This window comes from Capsicum annuum, chromosome 8 (genome assembly GCF_002878395.1).
Source record: "Capsicum annuum cultivar UCD-10X-F1 chromosome 8, UCD10Xv1.1, whole genome shotgun sequence".
Taxonomy (NCBI): Eukaryota; Viridiplantae; Streptophyta; class Magnoliopsida; order Solanales; family Solanaceae; genus Capsicum; species Capsicum annuum.
In genome coordinates this window covers 170,702,395-170,727,593 of record NC_061118.1, presented here as the reverse complement: position 1 = coordinate 170,727,593, position 25,199 = coordinate 170,702,395, and the positions used below count along the sequence as shown (strand labels likewise).

The 25,199-nt window shown below is 38.0% G+C and overlaps 4 protein-coding genes across 7 annotated transcripts in view; 2 read left to right on the top strand and 2 right to left on the bottom strand.

The window, feature by feature from the left end:
* The window catches only part of LOC107840482 (ubiquitin fusion degradation protein 1 homolog), a 7,869-nt gene extending 2,356 nt beyond the window's left edge, over nucleotides 1-5,513 (top strand). For both annotated transcript variants that reach the window (XM_016684355.2, XM_016684356.2), the window contains exons 4-10: nucleotides 217-241; nucleotides 329-361; nucleotides 478-599; nucleotides 684-814; nucleotides 2,570-2,790; nucleotides 3,479-3,729; nucleotides 3,929-5,513. In XM_016684355.2, the coding sequence (XP_016539841.1) occupies nucleotides 217-241; nucleotides 329-361; nucleotides 478-599; nucleotides 684-814; nucleotides 2,570-2,790; nucleotides 3,479-3,729; nucleotides 3,929-4,012 (867 nt within the window). In that variant the 3' untranslated portion in view covers nucleotides 4,013-5,513. The remainder of the gene's footprint in view (nucleotides 1-216; nucleotides 242-328; nucleotides 362-477; nucleotides 600-683; nucleotides 815-2,569; nucleotides 2,791-3,478; nucleotides 3,730-3,928) is intronic.
* LOC107840481 (30S ribosomal protein S31, mitochondrial) lies at nucleotides 5,046-5,513 on the top strand. Its single transcript, XM_016684354.2, has one exon. The coding sequence runs from the start codon at nucleotides 5,046-5,048 to the stop codon at nucleotides 5,307-5,309; it is 264 nt and encodes an 87-aa protein (XP_016539840.1). The 3' UTR covers nucleotides 5,310-5,513.
* A 2,111-nt stretch (nucleotides 5,514-7,624) lies between these two features.
* Nucleotides 7,625-16,916, bottom strand: LOC107840480 (NADH dehydrogenase [ubiquinone] 1 beta subcomplex subunit 9). Its single transcript, XM_016684353.2, has 6 exons — nucleotides 16,651-16,916; nucleotides 16,474-16,515; nucleotides 15,309-15,390; nucleotides 10,142-10,197; nucleotides 8,187-8,259; nucleotides 7,625-7,884 (listed from the first exon to the last, which is right to left on the bottom strand). The coding sequence occupies exons 1-5, from the start codon at nucleotides 16,780-16,782 to the stop codon at nucleotides 8,212-8,214; spliced, it is 360 nt and encodes a 119-aa protein (XP_016539839.1). The 5' UTR covers nucleotides 16,783-16,916; the 3' UTR covers nucleotides 7,625-7,884; nucleotides 8,187-8,211.
* A 759-nt stretch (nucleotides 16,917-17,675) lies between these two features.
* On the bottom strand, nucleotides 17,676-24,610 carry LOC107840479 (kinesin-like protein KIN-7E). 3 transcript variants are annotated; one of them, XM_047395181.1, is made up of 15 exons: nucleotides 24,578-24,610; nucleotides 23,864-23,957; nucleotides 22,853-23,200; nucleotides 22,503-22,592; nucleotides 22,313-22,413; nucleotides 22,045-22,158; nucleotides 21,896-21,977; nucleotides 21,724-21,791; nucleotides 21,514-21,579; nucleotides 21,296-21,420; nucleotides 20,669-20,996; nucleotides 20,184-20,288; nucleotides 19,268-20,104; nucleotides 18,560-18,867; nucleotides 17,676-18,317 (listed from the first exon to the last, which is right to left on the bottom strand). In XM_047395181.1, the coding sequence occupies exons 3-15, from the start codon at nucleotides 23,073-23,075 to the stop codon at nucleotides 17,999-18,001; spliced, it is 2,766 nt and encodes a 921-aa protein (XP_047251137.1). In that variant the 5' UTR covers nucleotides 23,076-23,200; nucleotides 23,864-23,957; nucleotides 24,578-24,610; the 3' UTR covers nucleotides 17,676-17,998. The 3 variants fall into 3 exon arrangements, with proteins under 3 accessions (XP_047251137.1, XP_016539835.2, XP_016539836.2); XM_016684349.2 differs by lacking the exon at nucleotides 24,578-24,610 and adding an exon at nucleotides 24,425-24,577 and having other exon boundaries at nucleotides 22,853-23,197; XM_016684350.2 differs by lacking the exon at nucleotides 24,578-24,610 and adding an exon at nucleotides 24,425-24,571.
* Between the last annotated feature and the right edge of the window lie 589 nt (nucleotides 24,611-25,199).

Sequence of the window (25,199 nt, the reverse complement as noted above, 5' to 3'; positions counted from 1 at the left end):
GTTTAGTTGTTCCTCTTGGTTTAGTTGTACATTGAAAGAAGCCTTCTTTTTGACCTACACACACACATATATGTACATATCTTATTTGTGTATAAAACTTGTATGTCAGATGATTGTCCCACATATTGCTTCTCCTACTGCAAATTATTTTTGCTTGGTATCTATTTTCTGTTACTTTTTATTTTATTCTGATTATTCATGTTTCATACTTTGCAGCCACAAATAGAAAATGGAGACAAAAGTAAGTAATGTCAATAGTTCTTTTTTGGATCTGCGGTAGGTAATTTGAGCATCAAATCTTATGTAGTTTTTCTTTGTTTCTTTTCAGTTATAATGCCTCCCTCTGCTCTTGATCGTCTAGGTTAGTATCCTTATTCTGTATCTTGGCATATTCAGTTATTTAGATTTTGCACCTTTATCAGTTGGCAGCTGGTTCCTTTCTTAACCGTATTCAACATTGAATGTAAAATTTTGTAGCATCACTTCACATTGATTACCCAATGTTGTTTGAGCTTCGAAATGCTAACACGGAACGGGTTTCTCACTGTGGTGTATTGGAGTTCATTGCAGAGGAGGGCATGATATATATGCCATATTGGGTACATGTCAATTCTGTATAATTCTATTTTCATGGGTTCAGTTCAACTGCTGTGCATGAACTCATTCTAATGTGAACCTTGTAGATGATGGAAAATTTATTCCTACAAGAAGGCGATATTGTGACAGTGAAAAATGTAACTCTTCCTAAGGGTAAATATGTCAAGCTGCAACCCCACACAAAGGATTTTCTGGATATTTCTAACCCAAAAGCCATGTGAGTTTGCTGAACCTTTCTTTTTTAAGAACTTTTTTGTGGCGCGATTCTGTTTTATGCTAGTGTTTGCGGAGCCCAATTGCTTCTGCATAATTTTAAGAATTCATGGCACACTCAAAAGGAAAATTCAGCAAGGCAACAAAAGTGCTTCCTCTGTCCCAATTCACACTCTTTTCTGGGGGCATGATTATTGAGATAGGAATTGAAACTTGTGTATAAATGAAAGTGAGTGCACAGGCTGTAGACATAGTGAACCTTTTTTAAATTAGTTACTTCTCTAAAGTATAAAAATAGGTGACATAGCATATTCTAACATTAGCATGATTTTGAAAAGGTATCAAATTTTGTAGGTAATAAGTTTACTTTCATATTCTAATTATAACATAATATTGAAAAGATATCCATTTTTTTAGGTAATAAGTTTACTTGACAGGTTCGGAAAAGAACTAAGAAATAGGAGAATAAATTGGAAAAAGGAATAGGAGACAATGGTCATCAAAATAGCAGAGCTGGTGTGGCAAACAGAAGAAGATCAAGTCAGTTCATGTTCTTGAGTTAAAGTGGAACTTGAGGATAATTTTGTGTTGAAACATTTTAGAGAGATCACAAGACTAATTCACTGGGATTGACACTTTATTGTAGGTATAGATAGATAATTACTGAACATTAGAGTCTTACTAGTGTGATGCCAAAGTGCACTGGTTATTGTTTTTCATAGAGCAGTATCATCTCTTTGTTGCTGGACTAACTTTTTGTGAGATAGTTTATGAGGTAGAAGTTACATTGTAGACTAGAATTATCAATGGGAGTGCATTTGGAAAATGAGAAACGTTATGTTATCCAAGATTGAAGTTCTTTTGCCTGACATGTATTTTAGGGGAAAATGGCCTAGGGCAGAGACGGGCGGATCTATGTAAGGTGGAGAGGGTGCCATGGCGTCCGGACGTTTCGGTTGAAATTCTGTGTAATAGTATATATATGTATCAGGAAATGCATAAATATTAACGGTGGCACCCAGAGACACAAAGTGCCATATGGTGTCGGTGGTCAAAGCGCCTGTCCAACCTCCTGGCAGTGCGAGTTCAAGCCCTGTTGGGCTCTTTTTTGGAAACAACTTTTATAATGTGGCCATCCTTTTTGTAGCAACATTATTATTTAAAAAAATTGTGGGCAAGTAGAACAGAACCCTAGACCTCTGCTAACTAAAACCTTGACTAAACCAACAAGGCAACGCTAAATGTTTTGCCATAGGTTGCTAATAGATATAAGTACAGTCTTCCTATGTGGATATCATCTTACATACATCACTGTTCAGTAGCGTGGCACCTGGAGCTTCCAAATCCTAAATTCGCCTCTGGGCGGAGATAGAGATCCATCCAAGGAATGCTTATGGTTTAAATTCTTCCTGAATTAGTTTTGCTCGTTCTACTTTTAAAATGTGAGAAAATGAAGGCGCAATATCGTATGAATGTGCACAGGATTGGCTTCCTGATGAGGTATTCATAGTGTTACACTTACTCTAATATTGCTATATTATTTGTATGTCTCCTCCTTGAACACTAAACATAGCTAAATGAGATGATTGACAAGTACAATATAATTTCATTTTTATTATCTGAATTAGGAGATCTACGTCTGCTGACTGGTATAACCAATATTTTTTGGTGCAGTGGCCTATTAATTTATTTTCATTTGCAAAGCACCTGCATACTAATGGAGGTTTTGAAGTTTGACTTCTTTCCTTTACTTATGCAGCTTGGAGACGACACTCCGAAACTTTTCCTGCTTAACCACAGGAGATAGTATTATGGTGGCCTACAACAATAAAAAATATTATATAGACATTGTGGAGACCAAGCCTTCTAATGCAATAAGTATTATTGAGACAGATTGTGAAGTAGACTTTGCTCCTCCACTTGATTACAAAGAACCTGAAAGAACGGGTCCTTCTCGTCCAAGCAAGGCTCCAGCAGAAGGTGCACATTCTTCAAATTTACTGAAACTAACTTCACAAATTCTAGTAGTACCACATATTGCTTAGATTAGGTGATCTTGCTGTGATATCCTATCAATGAATAACTCCACATTTTGAACATGTTTATTTGTCCTTTGGGAAATACTGATGATCAACTCCTATAAACTAATCAAACTCTTTTATCTTATACTATTCAAATTGGCAGCATGTGATTGAGTCGAAGGCAGTATCTAGTATGGTTGTCAAGACCAGTTCTACAAATTCTTGATAGCTTTATACTTTGCATGGGTCTTGCAGTTGCCCATCTTTCTACACCTTTTATGTTCATCTATAATCTGTACATTTATTGTCGTTAAAAGAGGTAGCCTAGTGCACTAAGCTTCTGCACTATAAATTTTGTGGTGTTCTTGGTATATATATACTTGGACATCCTGAACTGGAGAACCTCTGATCAAGAATGTGTGTCGTTCTTTTTATTCTTGGATTATGTGGAAATGTAAATACTAAATACTATGGTACTTCTAGGTTGAATTGTTTGGTGATATTGTTTGGCCAATTGTTTTTTGGCCAGTATGGTGCAGTTCTAGGACTTCACTTTTCATTCATAATTATTTCTTCGTTTGGATTACTGTAGAACTTGCTATGTCTTAACTTTGTTCTGGTATCTTAATAACTCTTCACTCATGCAGTTCCAGAGGCTGAAGCAGAAGTTGAGCCAAAATTCAACCCTTTCACTGGTGGAGCGAGACGTTTGGATGGAAAACCCTTAAAACAGCAACCTCCACCTTCTTCCTCTTCTGGGTCCTCAGACAAGCAAGCCAATGTTACTAATGGTGGTAGTAAGTCTGGTGCTGCTCCAAGCTCTCAAACTTCCACTCGTCAGTCCCAAGGGAAGCTTGTATTTGGATCAAATGCAAACCGCGCTCCTGAAAAACAGAAGGTTTTGTCTCTCTCTCTCTCTCTATATATATATATATGCTCATGTTCATATACATTATTATCTTCTCGTTTTTTCCCTCTTTTCCTTTGTTTCCTTATTGTATCTGGTGCGGATTATAAGAATCCTTTGAAAAAAATTATATGGTAGTTTTAAGTAGCTTGCTAGTCTCTAACCTGGTAACGCTCATGTCCATATGCAGGAACCCGTGAAAGAGGAAGCTCAAAAGAAAGAAGAACCCAAGTTTCAGCCTTTCTCTGGGAAAAAGTACTCCTTGAGGGGTTAAGTTCATATGTCCATTTCTTTTGTCAGTCAAATATCAGAATTATGTCAAACATATTGTATAATCTATATTATTGGGTTTCATTGACTGTTGCAAAAGCTGGAATGATGTACTCCTAATTATTTCAGGAGAGGGATCTTAAAAATGGTTGGTTGGCGTAGACTCCTTTATAAAAAGCACAATTTGTTTTAGTACTCTAGTTTTGTTTTGACCACCGAGTTTGTTGTACAACAACTACAACAACTTGTGCAGTAAAATTTCACAAGTGAGGTTTAGAGAGGGTGAAGTATATTGTAGATCTTACCACTACCTCGAGGAGGTAGAGAGGTTATTTCTGAAAGACGAATAATATACATGTGAAGTGAGATAAGTTGAGTTTGGTATAATTCAAAAAATTTGCCTCAGTATAGGAACAACTCTGATGATGCAACTTGGTGCACGAGCAGCAGTTACCATCTTTCTTGGTTCGATTAACTAGCGACATTACACGTTGGAATGGTCAGTCAATTACATGTTCAAATTTTTATAATTTAGGTATGAAAATTTAGTGAATTTCCAAATATGTAGACAGTTTTTGAAGTTCAAATTCTTATATATATAAATTCATGAACGATTTCTGGGAGTATTTCTGCATTTTAACTGAGGACATTTTCTTGAAGAATTTATTTCTGCATTAAAATCAATGGTGTAAAAAGTGGCCTATGTCTAAATATTATTGGGTGTGGCAGCTTATTATTTTCATTTTAGTAGAAAAAAAAAATATATTTTCGGTCAATTGAACATCAGAAAATTGATTTATTTTAATTTTCTAAAGTCCCAAACATAAAAAAAAAAAAGAAAAGAAAAGAAAAGAAAAGAATTAATAATAAACTTGCCCCAATAATTCAAAATAATTAATAAAAAAAATCGTAAAAGCATTAATCAGAGAATCAGACCATTCTATCATATTCCCCCTTCTATTTTCTTTTTCATTTTCGGGTCTAGGGTTTAATCAGTACGGTAGAAAGGGAGTGAACGGGTAGTAAGGTACCGGGAAATGGCGATTACACAGTGGTGCATCTCAGCAGCGAGGAGAATGACGGTGATGATGATGTCACAACGTATGGGATATTCATCTTCAGCGGCGATTGGAGGTCCGATGGTTTGCGGGCGAGGGGACAAGAGAACGAAGAAAGGGAAGAGATTCAAAGGTTCGTATGGCAATTCAAGGCCCCAAAAGGATAAGAAAATCGAACGCATCAAAGATAAAGTTGAGGTTCCCAGGTCTACCCCTTGGCCTCTTCCTTTCAAACTCATCTAGTCTTGCTTAATTATGTTCTTCTTATGAATGAATGTGTTCACTTCTCAAGACGTGTAGACCAATTGTGTTTTGATTGCTTTGTTCAGCTACTAGCTCTATTGCTATTTCCATACAAAGTTATTATCATATCGCACTTTAGAATAAGAGCTGAATTTACATTTCTGTGATTAAAATAGGTGCTTTATCAAAACTCACTTTTGGTTATTTGATGTGAAAACTCTACTCAACTAATCCTCAATCCCAATTTAGTATCGTTAAGCTGAGGGTTTATCATAAAACAACCTCTATCTATCTATACGAGGTAGGGGTGTGGGGTTACACTGTGTATGTTGCTTCTTGTTGTTTTTCGTTAGCTATGTAAATTGTAGTTTGGCTATTTTTATCATCTTAACCGTCCACCTAATGCAAACGTTCAAATTTTATATGGATTTGGTATTGTTATGCTTTGCTACAAATAGGCAATTTTAGTACAGACACCTGAATATCCAACATGGGATTAGTTCAGATGCTGCTCATTTTTCTTGCTCATCAATAAAAAAACTCACTTCATAGAAATCAGCATCTCCGTTTCAAAGATCTGGGGTGCAAGATATACTTTTTGCTCTAATCATCCTCCAGGAGGATATATTGTGGTGCGATGTGTATCTGCTTTCTTTGGTTGATATTAGTTCATATGACTTTATTTGCCAATATAGTCTCGTGTTGTTTTAGTGTATGAGCTAGATAGTGTGAGATTCCAATTGAAATATATAAAAATTGGAGAAACAAGGATATGAATTTGCTTTTCTTCATATTACCAGTAGTAGTTGCTGGCTCTAAGGGTGCATCTGTAGTTGTAGAACCCAGCCATTTGTGGCAGACGAAAGAACTGTTCATATATGTGCATATTTGGGTTTTGGGTGGGGGGGGGGGGGGGCAATTTGCTGTGCAAGAGAGAATTCTGCAGCTTTCAACATTGAACGTCATGTTTCAGTGTGTTCGACATCCATCCTCCTGATTTCTTTTAAAATTGAAGCTGAGCAAGAGATTTCTCTCCTATCGACAGTTTTACATCTCATTAGATCAACTTGTGAGAGAGATCGACACCTTTCTTAAGTGACAGTTAGTTGACTTACTACTCGTGCTTGGGTATATATGTAATGATGTACTCACAGATTCGAAGTAAAGGCTAAAGAGTGCAATTGTACAAAGGGCCCGGGATTATCTCCTCTTTACTCTCTATAAGTAATAGATATTTGAATTGGTATATGACACTGTACTCTGACTGAAGAATAATCAGTTGTGATGTTTAATGTTCTGCCTATTACTGCCTTCAGTCATAAATTAATCTTGTTGTGTAGACATTGTGATACATACGTAGTGCATAGAAATGAGTTTGCTCGTTCATATGGAACATGCAACACAACATATAACATGTCTTCTGAAGAGGGTGAATCGTTCATCTTTCATAATCCAGAGCTGATAGGTCTATCTCATAGGTTGTGAAAAGTGCATTTGAAAGGATGATTTCTGGTTGGACAATTTCTTGCATTCATTTGTTGTTCAAGGATACGTCATCAGCAAACATGATATGGTGCATCAGGACGTTTTCCAAGGAGTCACATATGTAGTCGAATGAACCCTCTCTTGTGTAGTGTTAAACTTGACTTGAGTGTAATTAATTTGAATATCGATACATCTTGGGAAGCCTGCAGGGACCGGGGTGGAACGAGTTGGTTATCGTTCAAACTAGCAATTTTTTTCCCGTGAGAGCCATTTTCGGGTTTTATTTGGGAGAAGTTCCATTTGAAGATCCTTTAATCTAAAGGCTGGCAAAAGATTACGAATTTTAGATCTACTGACAAATTGACAATGATCTCACTGGTTATTTTACATATAAAAAGCACTTGACATTCTGGCTTGCTGCCATGAAAGAATGCACAGTTCACCGAAGCCGAAGAAAACAAAACCCAGCCATCTAAATGTGCAGCTAATTTGAAGCAGTCATTTTTCAATCTAATGTTGACTGATGTGTTGGAAAATTATATTCCTTTTTAGTGCTTCCTCAGCTATGAATGACTATATTACTCCCTTCTGATCCGAAAACAATTTCAAGAAAGAAGTTACCAACGGACCTATTCCTCCTATCTGCCAAACAAAGGCAGAACAAATTGGATAGCGCTATTTGTCGGTCATTTTATTTTAGGATAAAAGGCAGGTTTACGAGTTTTTTTAACAATAAATTTTTCAAACAATATATTAGTGACGGCTCCTGACACATCTCAAATGAAAAAAATGGTAAAGACATGAATCATATATTACTGAAACCCAATAAATTGCAATCCAAACAAATCATCTCATTTATCTATTTCAAAACAAAATCTGACGTTTATTTTTGCAATTCTTAGTCTGTAGCTCACACCTACTAAACGATCAAATTTACGAGACCATAAGTACTCCCATTTCTCTAAACATGGAAACGGAAGACATATGTAACGTCTCATAGTTCAAAGTTAGTGAAGCAGATGGAATCACTTTAAAAAAAGAAGAAGATAAGACTGGATGCGACTCTCCTTGCACGCTGCACTTTCAGAATCTGCCACCAAATATATGAAACATCAGTCAAAAGACATTATTTAGTTTGAGTCGCTGATATTTTTAAGGTTAGAAACATAAACGGCACCGAAAATACTTGCACTTCATGACAGATGGCGTATGCTAGAGTGCTGAAAATACTTCACTAGTTCAAGATTTTCCAAAAATCGGCCAAAATATTCTTCTAAGATGCTACATGATGATTAAGGTGTCTTTTCAGTTGTTGGGGGTGGGGGGAAGCAACAGAAGAGATAAAAATGATGAGACTATTGAGCATCACGAACGAGTTGGACATGTTTCTACCTTTTATTCATTTCATGGGAGAATATCATACTAGTTCAGCCTCTTCCTTGCCGTAGTCATACACTATCTCAATCTGCATCAAGACCCAACGAGTTATTAAACATTAAAGGATCCATAAAATCTGCGCATCACAAGAATAGAAGAATTTGAGTGGCACGTGACACCAAATTAACTTTTTTTCTTTTGTTAAAGGTAAATAGTAATTTAATGATCAGCAGCACTAACTTGGTGCTGCAGTATTTAAAACATGATACAAAAAGCAAAGAAACAAAAGTATTGTCGATTCTGTGGGGAGCTAATGAACTCTATCATGGTTTCCGTGTCATTTAGGAGCTATACAACAAAAAAGGTAAACTAATACAGTTGTAGTGTAACTTCATTGTCCAAAAGACATCAAAGTGATTGCATTTGGACCATACAAAAATCCAACAAGTTTTACCCTTCTTTTATTTTGTTGTTCCGGCTCCCTCGTAGGGATACTCTTTTAGGGTCAAACATGATCCTTAAATGTATGAGATCTGGATTCAGATCACTTATTTATTTACACACTGAGATAGGTTAAGTGGGTCAGGGAAGAGAGAGAGCATAGAGGTAGGTGTAACATTTGGACCAACATCAATCCACATCTAACCCGCTCCAACACTAATTTTTTGGACCACTACTACTCCCAATTGACATTACTCCAAGATGAAGGAAATAAATGGAAATGTGGCTGAGTGGATCCCCCGAGAAGGAAATGGGAAATAGGGACAACCATAAACATGGCAGCAACCCATCCTGAAAACTGACAAGACAGGGAACTGCATAATATGATATAAAAAATTTTAAAAAATTGAACGAGCACAGAGGTCGGTATCAATTAGACAATTACAATGAGAAGTGTCATCTTGCTATTGTTGAACACCTAAATATAGGGGAAAACAATGCCCAAGGACTGGCAGACTGTTATAGTGATGGGGAAGATTCTGATGTACAACTTGACATGCCCGTAGCAGAAGAGACAGAGACAGAAGGCTTCTGGCATTGGATGGCATTGCAAGAAATGGATGTTAACAGGTTCAGGGTGAAAACGGAAGAGCATAGGCTATGCCAAAGCATGAGATGCAAAGATTGGAGGCCATGTTGATTATCATATCAGACAAATTGGGATTGGTTAATATAAAAGGATAACCCATTAATATGCGATTCTGTTTCTGGGTTGATGCACATATCTCTGAGCAAGAAAGAATGCGTGCCAATGCAGCATCCTTTGGATAGTTTTTTTAATAAAAATTGTTCGCTAGTCGAAGAAACTCAACTTTTACCTTAATGATTAAGCTGGGTCAAAAAAGAAAACAAACTTGTACGGGCCTAGAAAATCAAAGTACTCCTTTCATCACAATATCCTTGTCTTGCTTTACTTACTACCGCCGTAGATATAATTAACAGTAGTGCCAGTAAGTATGACAATGTATTCCCATGACATTGATGACATCTTTTTGACAGTTCAATATTTAACTATTTTAATATGGGAAATTGTTTAAAATGAAGCAAAGCGACAATTTTTTGATAATTCTCTCTTTTGACAGTTTATTAACTATTTTAACCTGAACAAAATGTTTAAAATGAAGCAAAAAATTCCTCATGAATTGTGAATATAATTGACCAAAACCACCCGTTGTAGTCATATGAATCTAGGAAAATAACGATAAAATTTCAGATAGCAATTCACGATGACAAAATAAAGATCAACTCATGTCCAGACATTGCCAGAAAAAAATGAATTAGCACATACTAAACAGGTAAAAAATTGACAGTTGAAGATTACTCCAGATTGTATTTGCATAGACTAACCAAAAAAGAAAGCAAATGGCTTAAGCAACTAGTGTAAACTGACACTGAATGTGGACGATGTGAGCAACTAGCATAAACTGACACATTGAACAAGATGCAAATAAATGTTTTAAGCGAATTACCCCTTCTGGCGGCACTGGATTTCTGTTGAACTTGGAACCACCAGGTGCCCATGGAACTGCTCAACAACAAATGACAAAAACTATTACCAGAAGTCTTAATGCATAAAAGAGCTCATTCAACTTTTCAGGTGTCCACAACTCATCACATATCTGAAGTGTGTCAAAAAAACAAAGACCATTTTCTTTCAAGATCTAATAATTAGTTGGTTTTACGCATGTCCCTTTAGTATCCATTAACATTAGAAAAAAATTAACAGTGCCAGATGTTTGCTGCTGTTCAATATTTAACAAAAGTTGTGTGAACAAAAAAACATAAACAAGGAAACATACAGAGGTAAGTAGGACAAGAAGTAAGGGAATCATTTATCAGATAGCATCTTCAAAGAATATAAAATTTCAGATGAGTTTGAGTTTAACAGCGGGTTTGAGTTTAACGGCGAACCAGTCGCCGGACTGGCTGCTTTTAGATCGTTTTCAGGCAACTCCGGCGAGAAATATTGAAATTCGCCGGAAACCAGCCTCCTTTTTGTCAGTTTTGCCCTTTGCAGCTCTCTCTGAATTCTGTTATTTCTCGTCGAACTCAAGTGTTGCCGGTTCGCAAGCTCTCTCTTGCCATCGGGGATAGCTCAAAAAGGTGTTTTCCTGTTTCAACAGAGAAGAAAACCGGCAGCCTCTCTTCATCGATACTGTTCCGGCGAAACCGAATACGGTTTTCTTCTGGATTTTCGTTATTTCTGCTTCGGGCTGTTCATTGGATCTTCGTGTTCGTTCAAATTAATCTTTTGTTCGGGATATTTTCGTGTTCGATTTGGTTGATAGTCGAGATTTGGTACCTATTGAGATTCCGAAACTGCTTTATTCTCTTCTTCATCAATCGAAAACATTCGGAAGCTAATTTGGAGATTTTATTGTCCACCGCTTCGGCGAATCTCCGGGGACATTCCGGCGACGTAACCAGCGGCCTCTTTCCCGTCGACCTTATCCCGGCAAACACTTTTTAACACCAACATTGCCGGATCAGCAGCACGGAGACGTCCCGGTGACATCCAAACTTTGGTTCTTTCATAACTTTATATAGTTTGATTCCTTTCTATTATTTTGCTCCTTGTCTTTTCCTTGGTGCCAGGCCATTAGTGTGCTCTATTTTTCTTACTGTTAGTTTTGTCCTTAACGCGGTTTTGTTTTTTCTCCCTATTTGAGTTTAGTTTTGTTTCTTGATTATTTCTTCTAATTTGTGTGAGCCTTGTATTTCCTGCTGCTGCTTTGTTACTACCATTGTTTAGATTTTCTTATATTTTCTTGTAGTAGTGGCTGTGGGCATTGATGGTTGGATAGGGTCATGTCCGAGGGGGTTGGGGCGGGGGGCCATTGTGGGGGCGGGGGTGGGAGGGAGGCCAAGGTTTGGCCTCAGGGGCAGTAGAGGAAGACGTGTGGATAGAGATGGTAGGCTGAGGGTTGGGTCTTGGAATATAGGGACTCTTCAGGGTAAGTCCATAGAGCTTGTGAAGATTCTTAGAAAGAGGAGGATTAATATTGCGTGTGTTCAAGAGACCAAGTGGGTAGGGTCTAAGGCTAGGGATGTGGACGGTTACAAGCTTTGGTGCTCTGGGAGCGAGAGGCGTAGGAATGGAGTTGGCATCTTAGTAGATGAAGAGCTTAGAGGTCAGGTAGTAGAGGTAAAGAGGATCAGCGATAGGTTGATGACTATTAAGTTGGTCATTGGGGGGTTTACCCTGAACGTGTGTAGTGCTTATGCGCCGCAAGTAGGCTTGGATGGGGAGGAAAAGATGCGGTTTTGGGAGGCTTTGGATGAGGTGGTGAAAGGCGTGCCTAGCTCGAAGAAGATTGTTGTAGCAGGAGATTTCAATGGGCACATCGGGGGGTTACCGGGAGGCTTTGGTGATGTGCATGGTGGTTTCGGTTTTGGGGAAAGAAATGAAGAGGGGGCTACTCTATTGGATTTTGCGAGGTCCTTTAGGCTGGTGGTGGTGAACTCGGGCTTCCCGAAGAAGGATGATCACCTTCCGAAGCGCGATAGCCAAGACCCAGATTGACTTTTTGTTGCTTAGGAAAGGGGATAGGGTGTTGTGTAAGGATTGTAAGGTCATTCCGAGTGAAAATCTTTCGACCCAGCATAGGCTCTTGGTTATGGATTTGGGTATAAGGAAGGATAGGAAGAGAAAGGGTAAGGAGTGTAGGCCTAAAATTAAGTGGGGCGGCTTGACGCCAGTGAATGCGTAGGAGATAGGGGAGAAGTTGGCGGGAATGGGGGTGTGGGAGTGTAGGGGGGACGTTGATAGTATGTGGGATAAGGTGGCAAGGTGCAACAGGGAGAATGCTAGTGAGGTGTTGGGTTTTTCTAGGGGCCGGGTCGGGCATCATCGGGGGAATTGGTGGTGGAATGAAGAGATTAAGAAGAAAGTGGAGACCAAGAAAGGGGCGTATGCTAAGTTGGTTGAGAGTAAGGACGAAGAAGAGAAGCGAGTAAACAGGAAAGAGTACAAGTTAACTAGGAAGGAGGCTAAGTTAGAAGTTACGGCGGCTAAGACGGCAGCTTTTGAGAGCTTGTATGCGGGGTTACAGGAGAAAGGAGGGAAAAAAAAGTTGTTTAGACTCGCTAAGGCTAGGGAGAGGAAGGGTCGTTACCTCGACCAGGTGAAGTGCATTAAGGGGGAGGACGGTACAGTGTTGGTGGAGGACGGCCACATTAAGAATAGAAGGCAGTCGTATTTTCATAGGCTCTTGAATGACGAAGGGGATAGAGCTATTGTGTTAGGGGAGCTGGAGCACTCAGAGGAGTGTCGGGATTTTAGATATTGTAGACGTTTTAATGTAGAGGAGGTTAGAGAGGTTGTTCGCAGGATGCGAAGGGGTAGAGTGACGGGACCTGATGAGATACCGGTGGATTTTTGGAAGTTTTTTGGCGAGGCTGGTTTAAGGTGGTTGACTGGATTGTTTAACAAAATTTTCAAGACGACGAAAATGCCCGAGGCTTGGAGGTGGAGTACTATGATCTCTCTTTATAAAAACAAGGGTGACATTCAGAGTTGCAATAACTATAAGGGTATTAAGTTATTGAGTCACTCTATGAAGATTTGGGAGAGAGTGGTCGAGGTGAGGCTGAGACGGATAGTGTCTATTTCGGAGAACCAGTTTGGATTTATGCCTGGCCGCTCGACGACGGAGGCAATTCACCTGGTACGGAGGCTGGTGGAACAGTATAGGGAAAGGAAGAAGGACCTGCACATGTGTTTATCGACTTGGAAAAGGCATACAACAAAGTCCCCAGGGAGGTGCTTTGGAGATGCTTAGAGGTGAGTGGATTCCCGGTGGCATATATCAGAGCAATTAAGGACATGTATGATGGAGCTAAAACTCAGGTGAGGACGGCGGGAAGAGACTCAGAGCATTTTACTGTCTTGACAGGATTGCATCAGAGATCTACTCTTAGTCCCTTTTTGTTTGCTTTGGTGATGGATGTGTTGACACGGCGTATTCAAGGAGACGCCTTGGTGTATGCTTTTGCAGATGATGTAGTTTTGATTGATGAGACGCGGGGGGATGTGAATGATAAATTAGAGGTGTGGAGACAAACTCTTGAGTCTAAAGGGTTCAGGTTGAGTAGGAGCAAGACAGAGTATTTGGAATGCAAGTTTAATGATGTGAGGCTGGAGAATGAGGTGGTAGTGATTCAGGGTAACGGTGAGATTGACGAGGATGTCTCGCACCGTATTGGGGCGGGATGGATGAAGTGGAAGCTCGCTTGTGATAAGAAGGTGCCGCCCAAGCTTAAAGGCAAATTCTACAGGGTGGCAGTCCGTCCGGCCATGTTGTATGGAGCGGAGTATTGGCCAGTTAAGAACTCCCACATTCAAAAAATGAAGGTGGCGGAAATGCGGATGTTGCGTTGGATGTGTGGGCTGACTAGGGGGGATAGAGTTCGGAATGAGACTATCAGGGAGAAGGTTGGTATGACTCCAGTGGAGAATAAGATGCGGGAAGTTCGATTGAGATGGTTCGAACACGTGATGAGGAGGGGCATGGAGGCCCCGGTTCGTAGGTGTGAGAGGCTAGCTTTGGATGGTTTTAGGCGGGGTAGGGGTAGGCCAAAGAAGTACTGGGGAGAGGTGATTAGGCGGGACATAGAGCATTTACAGCTCACTGAGGACATGACCCTAGATAGGAAGATCTGGAGGACGCGAATTAGGGCAGAAAGCTAGGGTCAGTTTGGGTCGCTAGTGTAGGGAATTACTGGGTGGGGGTATTATTCTTGTTATGATACCTTGTTTCATGCTTTATTACGAATATGTTCACTTTTCTCTGTTTTCTATTACTTGTGGGTGTCGTATTTATGTTATGCCATCTTGTTCCATGCTTTACTATGTATTTGTGTAGTATTCCGTGTCTCGAGCCGGGGGTCTATCGGAAACAGCCTTTCTACTTCTTTAGAGGTAGAGGTATGGACTGCGTACATCTTACCCTCCCCAGACCTCACTATGTGGAAATACACTAGGTTTGTTGTTGTTGTTGATGTATCCTGTAGATATTTTTCTGTTCTTCTTTTTTTTTTCTCTTGATCCACTAGACATTTTATGATTAGTCGTTAGAGGCAGTCTTTCTTTCACATTAAAAGCTATACTCCTGGAATCCAAGAACTTAGCACCCCCAAATGTTTGGAGGATATCAAGTATGTCAACAGAACTTATGCCGGCTATAATTTTTAATAGAAGTTTCTATACAGCACTTCTTCTTGATAGATGAAAGATCCCTGCTGGCCAGTAGCGCGCGGTTAGAAATTCGGCAGAAAGTGGGCTCTATCATCTATCCCCCTCCACTCAAAATACCAGGTTGTTTTTTATTATGTCAGAATACCAGGCTTCAATCTGTGATGTGCGCCCAATTCACACATTACTAGTTGCGCTCTTGCCACTAGACCAAAACCCGAAACCTTGGGACCTAGTTCAATTCAGCACCTGCTTCTCATATAATACAGACTCCGAAATCATAACCTTAACATGTTTGGTTCATTGGGTTGAAAATTCAGCTTACTGATAGCAAAAGAACTCATAGAGAATACATAGACAGTGAGGATTCATATAGCAAACTTCAACTTGCTTGGAATGGAGGCATAGATGTTGTTTGTTACGAAACTCATAAACAAACATACCAATGTAAGGATCAGGGTGGCGCCACTTATTATAGGATGCTTCACCATCAGCTATAAGTCTATCAATAGTTTCAATATCTTCCTGAATGAAGACAAACCAAAACAGAAGAAGATGAAATAACACATAAAACAACAAAAAGTCAAACCTAATACACAAAATGGTTAACAGATACATGAATACAATTTCACTTGTTGAAAATGCAGTCCTCATTCATTTGGCCATGAAATTAGCCATCACTAAGATGAGACTATGAGTGGTAGAGTCATATCTATCCGTAAAGAACCTTAACACAGAGTGCTCAATTCCAAAAATTAACATTCTCAACATATTTTAAACTGAGACAAAACTTAAACAGGGACTATTTATTCTTATAGTACAGCAGAATCGGCGCAACATTGAACTCATGTCATTTCAGATACGAATAGTGCACGAAAAAGGAGTTTTTTATTTATACTCAGTTTAACAGCAACCATATAAACTTTAGTCCAAATATCGAGCTAAAAACTTGTAATCGTGCCAGAAAATAACAATTTCTCTTCTCCAAAATGTGCTAGTACACAAAAAAATCACAACAAAGACAAGGAAAAAGAAGAATGAAATGAATAGCTGAGAACTCTTACAGTCTAAAATAGATTTCTTAAGTTCCACAAATACTTCTATCACTTGTATTTGATACTTCACCAAAGGAGAATCCTTTTACTGATACAGACATCATCAAAACATTACACATGAACATCTCTGAATAAACACACCATACAAACTTCAATTCCAACACTGAGCTAAATACATACAATCCTTAATAGAAAAAATGATATTTTTCCTATAACTAGCGTGCTAACAAGCATAAAAACGAAAAATAAGAAGGAAGATAAATTTATTAAGCTTCACAAATACTTCTGTCATATTGTCATTTGTATTTGACACCTGACAAATACTTCTGAATTTTATTTGATACTTCACTAAAGGTGAATTCATTGTTTGACACAGACATCATCATTAAAAACATTATACATGAAAAATTCGCTCCGTATAAAACCATAACATATAAACTTCACTCCTAACACCGCGCTGAAAATCATACAATCCTCACCATAAAAAATCCCCCTGGAAAGCATAAAAAATCACATAAAAAGGAAAAAAAATAGAAGGAAAATGGAAACAAACCACTTTTCTGTTGGCCTCAAATCTCTCTCTTAGGGCATCCGCCTGAAACAAACAAACAAATGAATAAGCAAATAATTAAATCGAACAAATGAATATATAGAGATCGTACGAAGGGAATGTATTAAAATGGAATCAATGGGGGAAACCCTAGAAATGAGGAGGAGAAAGAAGTTATACATCAGGATAGAAGAGATGACGATGTACGGCCCAATTAAGAGTGTCTCGGAGAGCGCGCCTGTAGAGGATCCGAACCCTCTCCCTCTGCGCCGCACGTCGAGCTAAGAACGATGCCGATGTTATTCCGCTCATCGCTTTCTCAATCTCTCACTCTCTTTCTTTACTCTCTGATGTTTACTTGGACCTCTCTCCCGTTCTGGATCTTTCTGTTCAAAGCTAAGCTACTCCATTACGACGTCGTTCCACACGCTTTACTAAATAAAAACAAATCATTTTATAGGGTTTCATTTTTATTTGGTGTTTTACCTAAGTATTTTTTACTATTATTATGTTGGAGTAAGTGTTTAATTATTTATAATTTTTCTTAATAATAATGTATATAAATTATTCTTCGAATTTGTAACTCTTTGCTAATATAAGATGTCTCTAGTCTCCTACCTTTGTTACCCACGAAAACAAACTTATTCTTTTTAGTCTCACAACTAGGATGGGAGAGTATAGTGTGTATGCATACATTACTCCCACGAAGCAGAGGGTTGTTTATAATAGACTCTTTACTCATCTCCCGACATAATTGAATATATCTTCGCAACTATTTGTAATTGACGAATTGTAGTAGCTAGTAATTATGTTATTAGAAATTTTTATCAAAATATTGTGTTAGAATCTTAGTCTAGTATATCTTGTTTATTACTGTAAAAATAATAATTCTGTGTCAAACTTATCTTTATATAGGATAATGGTTGTGATAGTGATAATGAACATCAACAATAAAGATACTGCATAATTTGGGATTAGAAAGAAAGTTTATTTGGTTAAAGATGATCAAATGCACGTTGAAACTTCAATTCAAACTTCACTCCACAATATATATTTCAGTTATACATAAAACAACTCCCCTTAGCCAATAGCTCGACTGGTTATTTGAGATGATGATATGAACAAACTGTGTTAAGTCAACATAGAAAATGAATTATGGTTTGTATGGATCTGATAACAGTAATTGGTTTCATAATAACATCATATGCCAAAGAAAAATACTAAAAATAATAGGAACACTTTCTCCAATTCCAGAGTTAGATTGTCAAAAACATACCTGATAAAATATGGTCGATGCAGAACTACAGACTAAACAAAAGCATTATCTATTACTATCCACCACTATCAAATATGAAGCGACAAATTATAACTGATTCCCAGAGTAGTATTACACATACCTATGTAAACTAATAAACGAGACCATACAATCCTAATCAGTGAATTAATGACATGTATGGAATCCAATTCCATACATAATAAGACACTATTGCTAATTTCACCTATATGTTTCTTTTCCTACTGAACTTTCTCAGATAAGGGATGCCATACTGTTCTTCCAGCCAAAAGATCTCCTGCTCTTCCGGGGAGGTGTAATGCTAAGCCCAAACATCTCCTTGAGGGCCGGACCCTGATCAGAGAACCCAATCAGCTTGGCAACAATGGTAGCACTCTCCATCACATGATTCAGAACTGTGTCATTCCAAAGACGATGAACCAGTTGTTGTCTCCTCCTTTTAGAGTTTAAACTTATGCCCCATTTCTGATATATTTCATTTCTTTCAGATCCCGGTAACCTTTTATATATGAGCCTACTGAGCATATCTCTCTCGCGTTTAAGAGCTTTGAGGCTGTTAAATAAGAATGATAATGAATCATATTAGCAGGTGCTGCAGAGATGGCATTTACAAAATTGTCATGATACCAGGTTATGCGTCAACTTTAAGCTAGTATTTCCAGTCTATGTGGTTGTAGAAGATTTAAAACGGCATCAAATTGAAACTTCACTTAAAGTACACACAGCCAAGAGCATACGCACATCAAAAATTGGGACGGGAACAGGAATCTGAGAGAAGCAAGGTAGAGAATTTACCTTGATGCAACCGTGATTGTCTGACCGCCTTGCACAGCTGAATTTCCATTTGAAAGTATTTCCTTGAGGAAGGAAAGTCTTCTTACTTCTACCTCCATGTAAATAGAATCCATACGCTCACCTTTAAACAGCAGGAAGAAGTATGTCCTGTGGATCAATGAAATATGGCAAGTTTGCCATAGACCAATAATCATTTTCTGTAGCCTTACAAATTCAAGAGGCCAATCTGAAGGAACCTCCAACGAGTCCAGCATCGGGTCCACTCCAACACTTTTGACGCTCCGTTTTGACTTTCCAGCCTCCTGAGCCTAACATAGACAATATACATGCAGTGCAACAAAAGTGTGACATAAACCAAGTTCCGCCAAGTTATAAACTTGATGCTTACTAAACAAATCATCGCCCAAAAATAGCTTACACAATACTCTAAATTTGATATCTATATACGCATAATTCAATCCGAATAGTTATTTTTGCATTGGTTAACACAGTTGCACCGTCATGCCCGCCCAAAAATAAGAGAAAGCAAGAACAGATCAAGGGCAAAAACTTATCATGCAAGCAGTATGTCATCAAATTGACCAAAGTAAAATGAACCGAAACCAAATGCTGTAACATGTGCCAGTAATCCCATGCATATAATAAACACACAAGCAGAAAAAAGCGAGCAACTTAAAACATACAGCCGGAACCAAGAATAGTTCAAACCTTATCATGAAGTTGATTATCATAATCAAGCTTAGCCATCTCCTTAAGACCTGCCACAAAATTGTCAACACTAGGGATATCCTCATCTCCAGGGGCAATACTCCCATCAACGAAAGCACTACCAATGGAAGACTGTGAATTATTTCTCGATAATTTAGGTCTGTTTGCTCCATAAATTAATAGAGGAAGTTTCCAGTGCTTCCGTTCTCTTCCAAGAAAATCCTTATCTAGCACATTAGGTGGGGTGGTCTGGTTTTCTTCAACTGTCTTAGAGTCGGGTGAAAGTGAGCCAATCATAAAATTAGCTCTACAACTCCTGCTTCTTGTTAATTTCCGGCTTCTGGAACCTGACATACTTGTTGAAAGGGCAGGTGAAGAGTCATCAGGGAAAGGTCTGACAAGTGAATTGATCGTATTCTGGATATCTTGCATTTTCTGCTCCCAGGCCCCGTGAAGAGAACGACTGCTGGTGCTGCTTGCTTGTCCAAGTAAAACTGGCGATTGCTGTTGGAGGTCAGAATGTCTGATACTGGAAGCAGGAGGCATTGACATTCTTACTCCATACTCGGTGTTTGACAAGCTGATAGATTCAAAGGTTTGCTTTTCACTAGACTCATCCATCTCAATACATCGAACTTCCTTGCAATGGTCATCAGAATCTTCTCCTGTCAAATTTGCAGATTCTTTGCCCCTCTGCCGTTGATCAGCAGCAGGCACAGCATAGGATGTAGCATCACTTTCATTGTCTCTGATGTAAGACTCCGCTACAGCTGATGAGCAAGACACAGAGCTTTCATCTTCATATGTGTTCCCTTCAGAAGGTAGACTTGATATATCCTAAAAATTGAGAAAAATAAGTAACAGATAAAGGAACATCTCTAATGGATAATTCAACAGGTTACTTAATACTACAAACCTTTTGGCTGGAGGTTTTATCACTTTTAAGCGTCCGCAGCAAATCTTCAACCCGCGATTGAGCAAGATCACGTTGCTTAGTTAGTTCCCTCACTTCTTTCTCTAGCTGCAGATTTTTACCAGATAAACTATGTAAGCATTCTATGAACGAACAAATGTCACGTCTAATTGAACTCCATTTTAATACAACTGTGGAACCAACAATTTTTCAGATGGACAGATAAAATTGGGAATTAAAAAAATTTCAATTTATATAACCCTCAGGAATTTTTTGCTGTAACATGAAGCAAGGACGCTTTGACAAATTAAATGCAAATAACTGAGCGAACAATAAGTGAAATCGGAAGTTAGATAAAAGCCTTTGCATGAACGGGAAATAGATTGGCAATTGGTTCATTTCATCAATTCAAATGCCCGTGCTAACCAATCCAAAAGCTAGTAGCTGCTAAGTTTCCAGAAGATGCAACAATAGGAAAGTGTACTCGCCTTTTCAATCTGCTGGTCTTTCTTTCTCAGCAATACCACATGATCACAAGTAGTTGTGGGGGTTTTTAATTCACTCTCTAATCTGGCCAATTCTTTCTGCAAATGCTTCACCAACGCCTTGTCAGACATTACAACATTGACTTGTGCATTAGTGGTCACTTCTTTGGCACAACAGGCAAATAGAAGTGTGTTTCGAGATTGCTCTACATGGCTTCGGGCAGGACTCAAGGTACAGATTATGGCAGTTCTGGCATTGCCCCCCAAAGCAGGTTGAAGGATACGAGTTAGCTTAGAATCTCGGTAATTGACATGCCCATGTCTTCCCTTGCTGCAATTAAGGTAAGTCGTTACATGCAGCGAAGCTTCAACAATAACGTAGTGGAAAAGATGAATTGAATGCACACACATGTACTGTTAAACATACACAATTCACGTAGCAACACTATTCAATACCATAAAGCTTATCTTAGCTAATCTAAAGAATGAAAAAGATAAAAAAAATCCCCAACTTGCTATGTGGACAGTAAAACTGAATTGATGTTTAAAGAGACCATTCAGACATGTAGCTAAGCTGCAGCAAATCCAGATGTTTTATTAGAAAGATGATGTAAGAGACAAGCAATCAACCTTAGCTTGCGAATAACCGTTCCCAAAGTCAACAAACTACGATTAATATGACAGCCTTCTTTCAGTCTCTGTCCAACTGACAGCGCCTGAGATGCACGTTCACTTCCAGCCAGATCAACAAAATTCTGCATACAAAAGTCATAGATTTTCCATCAGCAATTCAGGCGTCCATGTCGAGAATGATGATAAACCCCTACAGTGAGCTAATTGATGCATACCACACTGGCAGAAAGAGTTGTTTTGTTGTCCTTCCCTATAAACTCACGAGCTGAACTTTCAATTGTCTGAAACAGAAGAACAAAAAAGTATCAGAAGGATTCACACATGTCTATTCCATGATAGTATTTTACTGTTCCGGTCCTTGCGAACAGAGACATAAAAACATGGCAATACTGACTTTATCAAAAAAAGGGACAGGAAGACAATACCAGTCTAAGAATTTGATGAGACCTGGAGCTATTTTCATTAAGATAAGTCTCGCCAATTTGTCTTTGAGCTGAATAAAGGCCATGAAACTTGTAAATTCAGGAGAAAAATATATATGTGCTAATTTCTATATTGTGATCAAAACTAAAGCGGGGAGTTGGAGATTCGCACTACCTTCACATATGGACAAGAGCTCTTTCAGATGGTCCCAATCCCTTAAAGTTTCTTCTGTGAGTTTCTCAATAATGGTACCTTTCTACAAAACTCAGAATCATTAGAAAACATCATGTGCTCACTATTATTACCAAGCAACAGAAACTCACCTCAGGATCGTCAAGCAGCCTTAGTGGAGAACTATCTGAGCTGAGGAGGTCTCGGACAACTTCATTGTAGATCTCCATTGCAGAAAACTTCAAAACAAAAGCTCTTTCTTCGTGCTGGACAAGAGAAGGAAATATCATGTTTGCAACAAATAAAGAACAAACGAATATAGATGTATTATCTCATGCACTGCTTAAGCATTCCAAGTCAGAGAATATAATGTGATGCTATGCAGACCAAGAGGTGATTTGGCAGTTAACATTAAATTACCCTTTGCATATAATCATATATGTCCGTGACTGTAAACTCTGTAATTCCATTCATTGTGTATGTCTTTCCGCTGCTTGTTTGTCCATATGCAAAGATAGTTGCTGCATAATATGTTTAGGTAATCGTAACGGTATCAAATGAATAGCAAAGCTGCAACAAAATGTGAAAGGCATATGACTGGTACACTCACAGTTGATTCCGCTGACAACAGAAAGAGCAATCTCCTTTGTTCCTCCCTCATACACTTCCCTTGTTGAACAATCACCCCTATATACCCTGTCTAATCTCAGAAAAGAAAGCAAGAAGATACGTGTAGCATTAGTAAATCATTTACTAATTGCACTTGAGCTACCAATGAAATTACCCCAATAAATATATATGGTTCTACATAGTAGAACAGCCCAATCCAGGAAGTGATCTCAGCCTGAGTTTGCAAGCTAAAATATCCAGATCTAACCCTCATTTTACCTCTCATTAACCATTCCTTGTTTTACAACAATCAGGTCTAAGTGCAAAGACTGAAATGGGAAATTTTCTTACCGAACGTATAAGCTGTTGGCAATCCAGACCGTTCCTGGAGACTGTTCCTATATAAGATGGTGGTCTCATTGATACACTCCCAATCTGAAACTTCATTCCTCGTGATTTCCTTTTCACTTAAAGGCCTCAGCCTTACCAACACCAGGATCTTCTCTTCACCACCCAATGCAGCCCCTTGCATTTTCTCCCACTTCTTCAACTCCTCCCCACCAATAGCTCCCATGCCTATCTTATCCCCCTCCTCTCTTTGTAACCGCTCGATCACATTGCCAACAACACACTCATGATTCAAGGGCCACCCAAGGAAAGCGTAAAAACTCGAAAACTTCTCACTGCCTCATATTGCTGCTGCCAACACCCAACAGAAAAAGGAAAGACAGAATGTTTCAGATATGGTGGTTGTGCTTGCTATAAAATACAGTAGCTATTGAATAATCCAAATATACAGTTGTCCCCCTAGTTGAACTAGCTATAGAAAGTACTTAAAACAATTAACCACACGATTAGGTATGTCACTTCACGTGTTAGTTGTGATTATGCACTTTGCTTAAAAACCTTAATACCAAATATTCAAAACCTAAAAATTCCATAAAAAGCGCCATAACTCAATCCACATTACTTTGCTTAACGGGGACCAATATTGGGACCCAAGTATACTTCAACAGCAAGTGACAATACTATTCTAAAGAAATTTCCACAGTAGCTCAGAAGCTTGGAACCTTTAGCAATGGGTGGACCCCAAAACCGATATAGAATACAAATACACAACAAAATCACACTAAGCAGACCTTATTCCTACCTCAGTAAATACAGAAACAGTTTCCGATAGACTCTTAGCTCAATTAAATAGGATACAAATACACAACAAAATCCAACTACGCAAACCTTAGCACTACCTCAAAAGATATAGAGTCTATTTCCGATAGAAGCTCGACTCAAGTAATAGAATACAAATACAGAAAACAACAAATTTTATTTACAAATGCTGATACAAAACAGTTCACTGTTCACCTTCTCTGTTGTTTCGCTAGAAAATAGGGACCTCAGAGGTAGATAAGGGGTTTTCAATTCAACGGTCACAACTTTCTCTGCTTCAATCTTTGTGCTGAGAATTAAATTTAAAAGAAAAAATGTAACGTTGAATAATCTGAATATTAAATTCTCACATTAAAAATAGTAACATCCTAACGGTTAAAAAAAATCAGTTTAATTCAGTTTTAGCAAATAATTTAACAAATGACAATGCAAAGGAAAAAATAAACTTATTAGATATTAGATATATTAAAAGAACTAGATCTGGATTATTCGATGTTCAGAAAATCGTACAAGTTGAGTTAAAAAAATATAAATTAAAAAGAAAAAGAGCTTGAAAACTGAAAAGTCATTTTTCTTCAACTGATTAAAAAAAAAGTGTGAATTTGAAGCAAATAGATTACTAAAGCATCTTATCAGAATCTCAGTACATGTATATGAAGCTTTACGCGTCGAATAAAGTAAAAAAAACCACATAAAACTTTCACACAATTCTCCAAAATACATTATTTTTGTCGAATTATATAACAGTAATCTTACCTCCATCGTCAAATTCTCCGTTAAACAATCAAAAAATTAACAGAAAAAGAAAAAAAAAAGACACTAACACACACAGAAAAACACGCAGTTCACAAAATTTGCACTTCTAGGAACTGCAAAAATTAAAAATTAAGTGAAGGAAAACAGTTTTACGGATCGAAGAGAACGTCAACGTCTTTTTTTGGTGTGACGGTAAGGACTGTGTAATGACAAAATTACCCTCTCTTTGAATGAACCACGTGACCACGTGGCTCAGGAATAATCGGTGATGCTTTATTTTAACGTATGGATTTGTGCCACGTGTAATTTTGCAGTAGTGGTCCACTAAAAGGACTCGAGGAAGAAACTGTGCCAGATTTGTGTGTTCATACTTATAGGATTCTTTAATTGCATTAATTTTTAATTGGTATTTCTCTCGTTTAGTCATTCTCATACCAAACAAAACTTTAATTAATTAGGAACCTTTTTAAATTCAGTTTCACGTTTTTATGAGTACTTTATTAGACAAAACAATTGTCAAAATTAGTATGACTTTTGTCAAATTATGATAGTTGGAATCCTATACGGTGTGAAAAATATTATTTTATTGTCTTTAAAAAATAATTTTTTTTTAACAAGAGAAAAATTCATCTTTAAGAAAACAAATTAAGTCATATTTTTTATATATATATATAATATTATTTTTTATTTATATACCAAGCACCAAAAATAAAGTAGATAACTTGTTTATTTACATGTAAAAAAACTTTTTCTTTATACACAACACACTCCGTAA

Coding starts and splice junctions, on each gene's coding strand:
- LOC107840481 (XM_016684354.2), top strand. CDS start 5,046: ATGGCGATTACACAGTGGTGCATCTCAGCAGCGAGGAGAATGACGGTG.
- LOC107840480 (XM_016684353.2), bottom strand. CDS start 16,782: ATGAGCGGAATAACATCGGCATCGTTCTTAGCTCGACGTGCGGCGCAG. Junction 16,516..16,650: donor GTCATCTCTTCTATCCTGAT/GTATAACTTCTT, acceptor TGTTTGTTTCAG/GCGGATGCCCTAAGAGAGAG. Junction 15,391..16,473: donor TTGAGGCCAACAGAAAAGTG/GTTTGTTTCCAT, acceptor GTCTTCATTCAG/GAAGATATTGAAACTATTGA.
- LOC107840479 (XM_047395181.1), bottom strand. CDS start 23,075: ATGGGAGCTATTGGTGGGGAGGAGTTGAAGAAGTGGGAGAAAATGCAA. Junction 20,997..21,295: donor ACGGTTATTCGCAAGCTAAG/GTTGATTGCTTG, acceptor CCTTAATTGCAG/CAAGGGAAGACATGGGCATG. Junction 20,289..20,668: donor AAGACCAGCAGATTGAAAAG/GCGAGTACACTT, acceptor AAAAATCTGCAG/CTAGAGAAAGAAGTGAGGGA.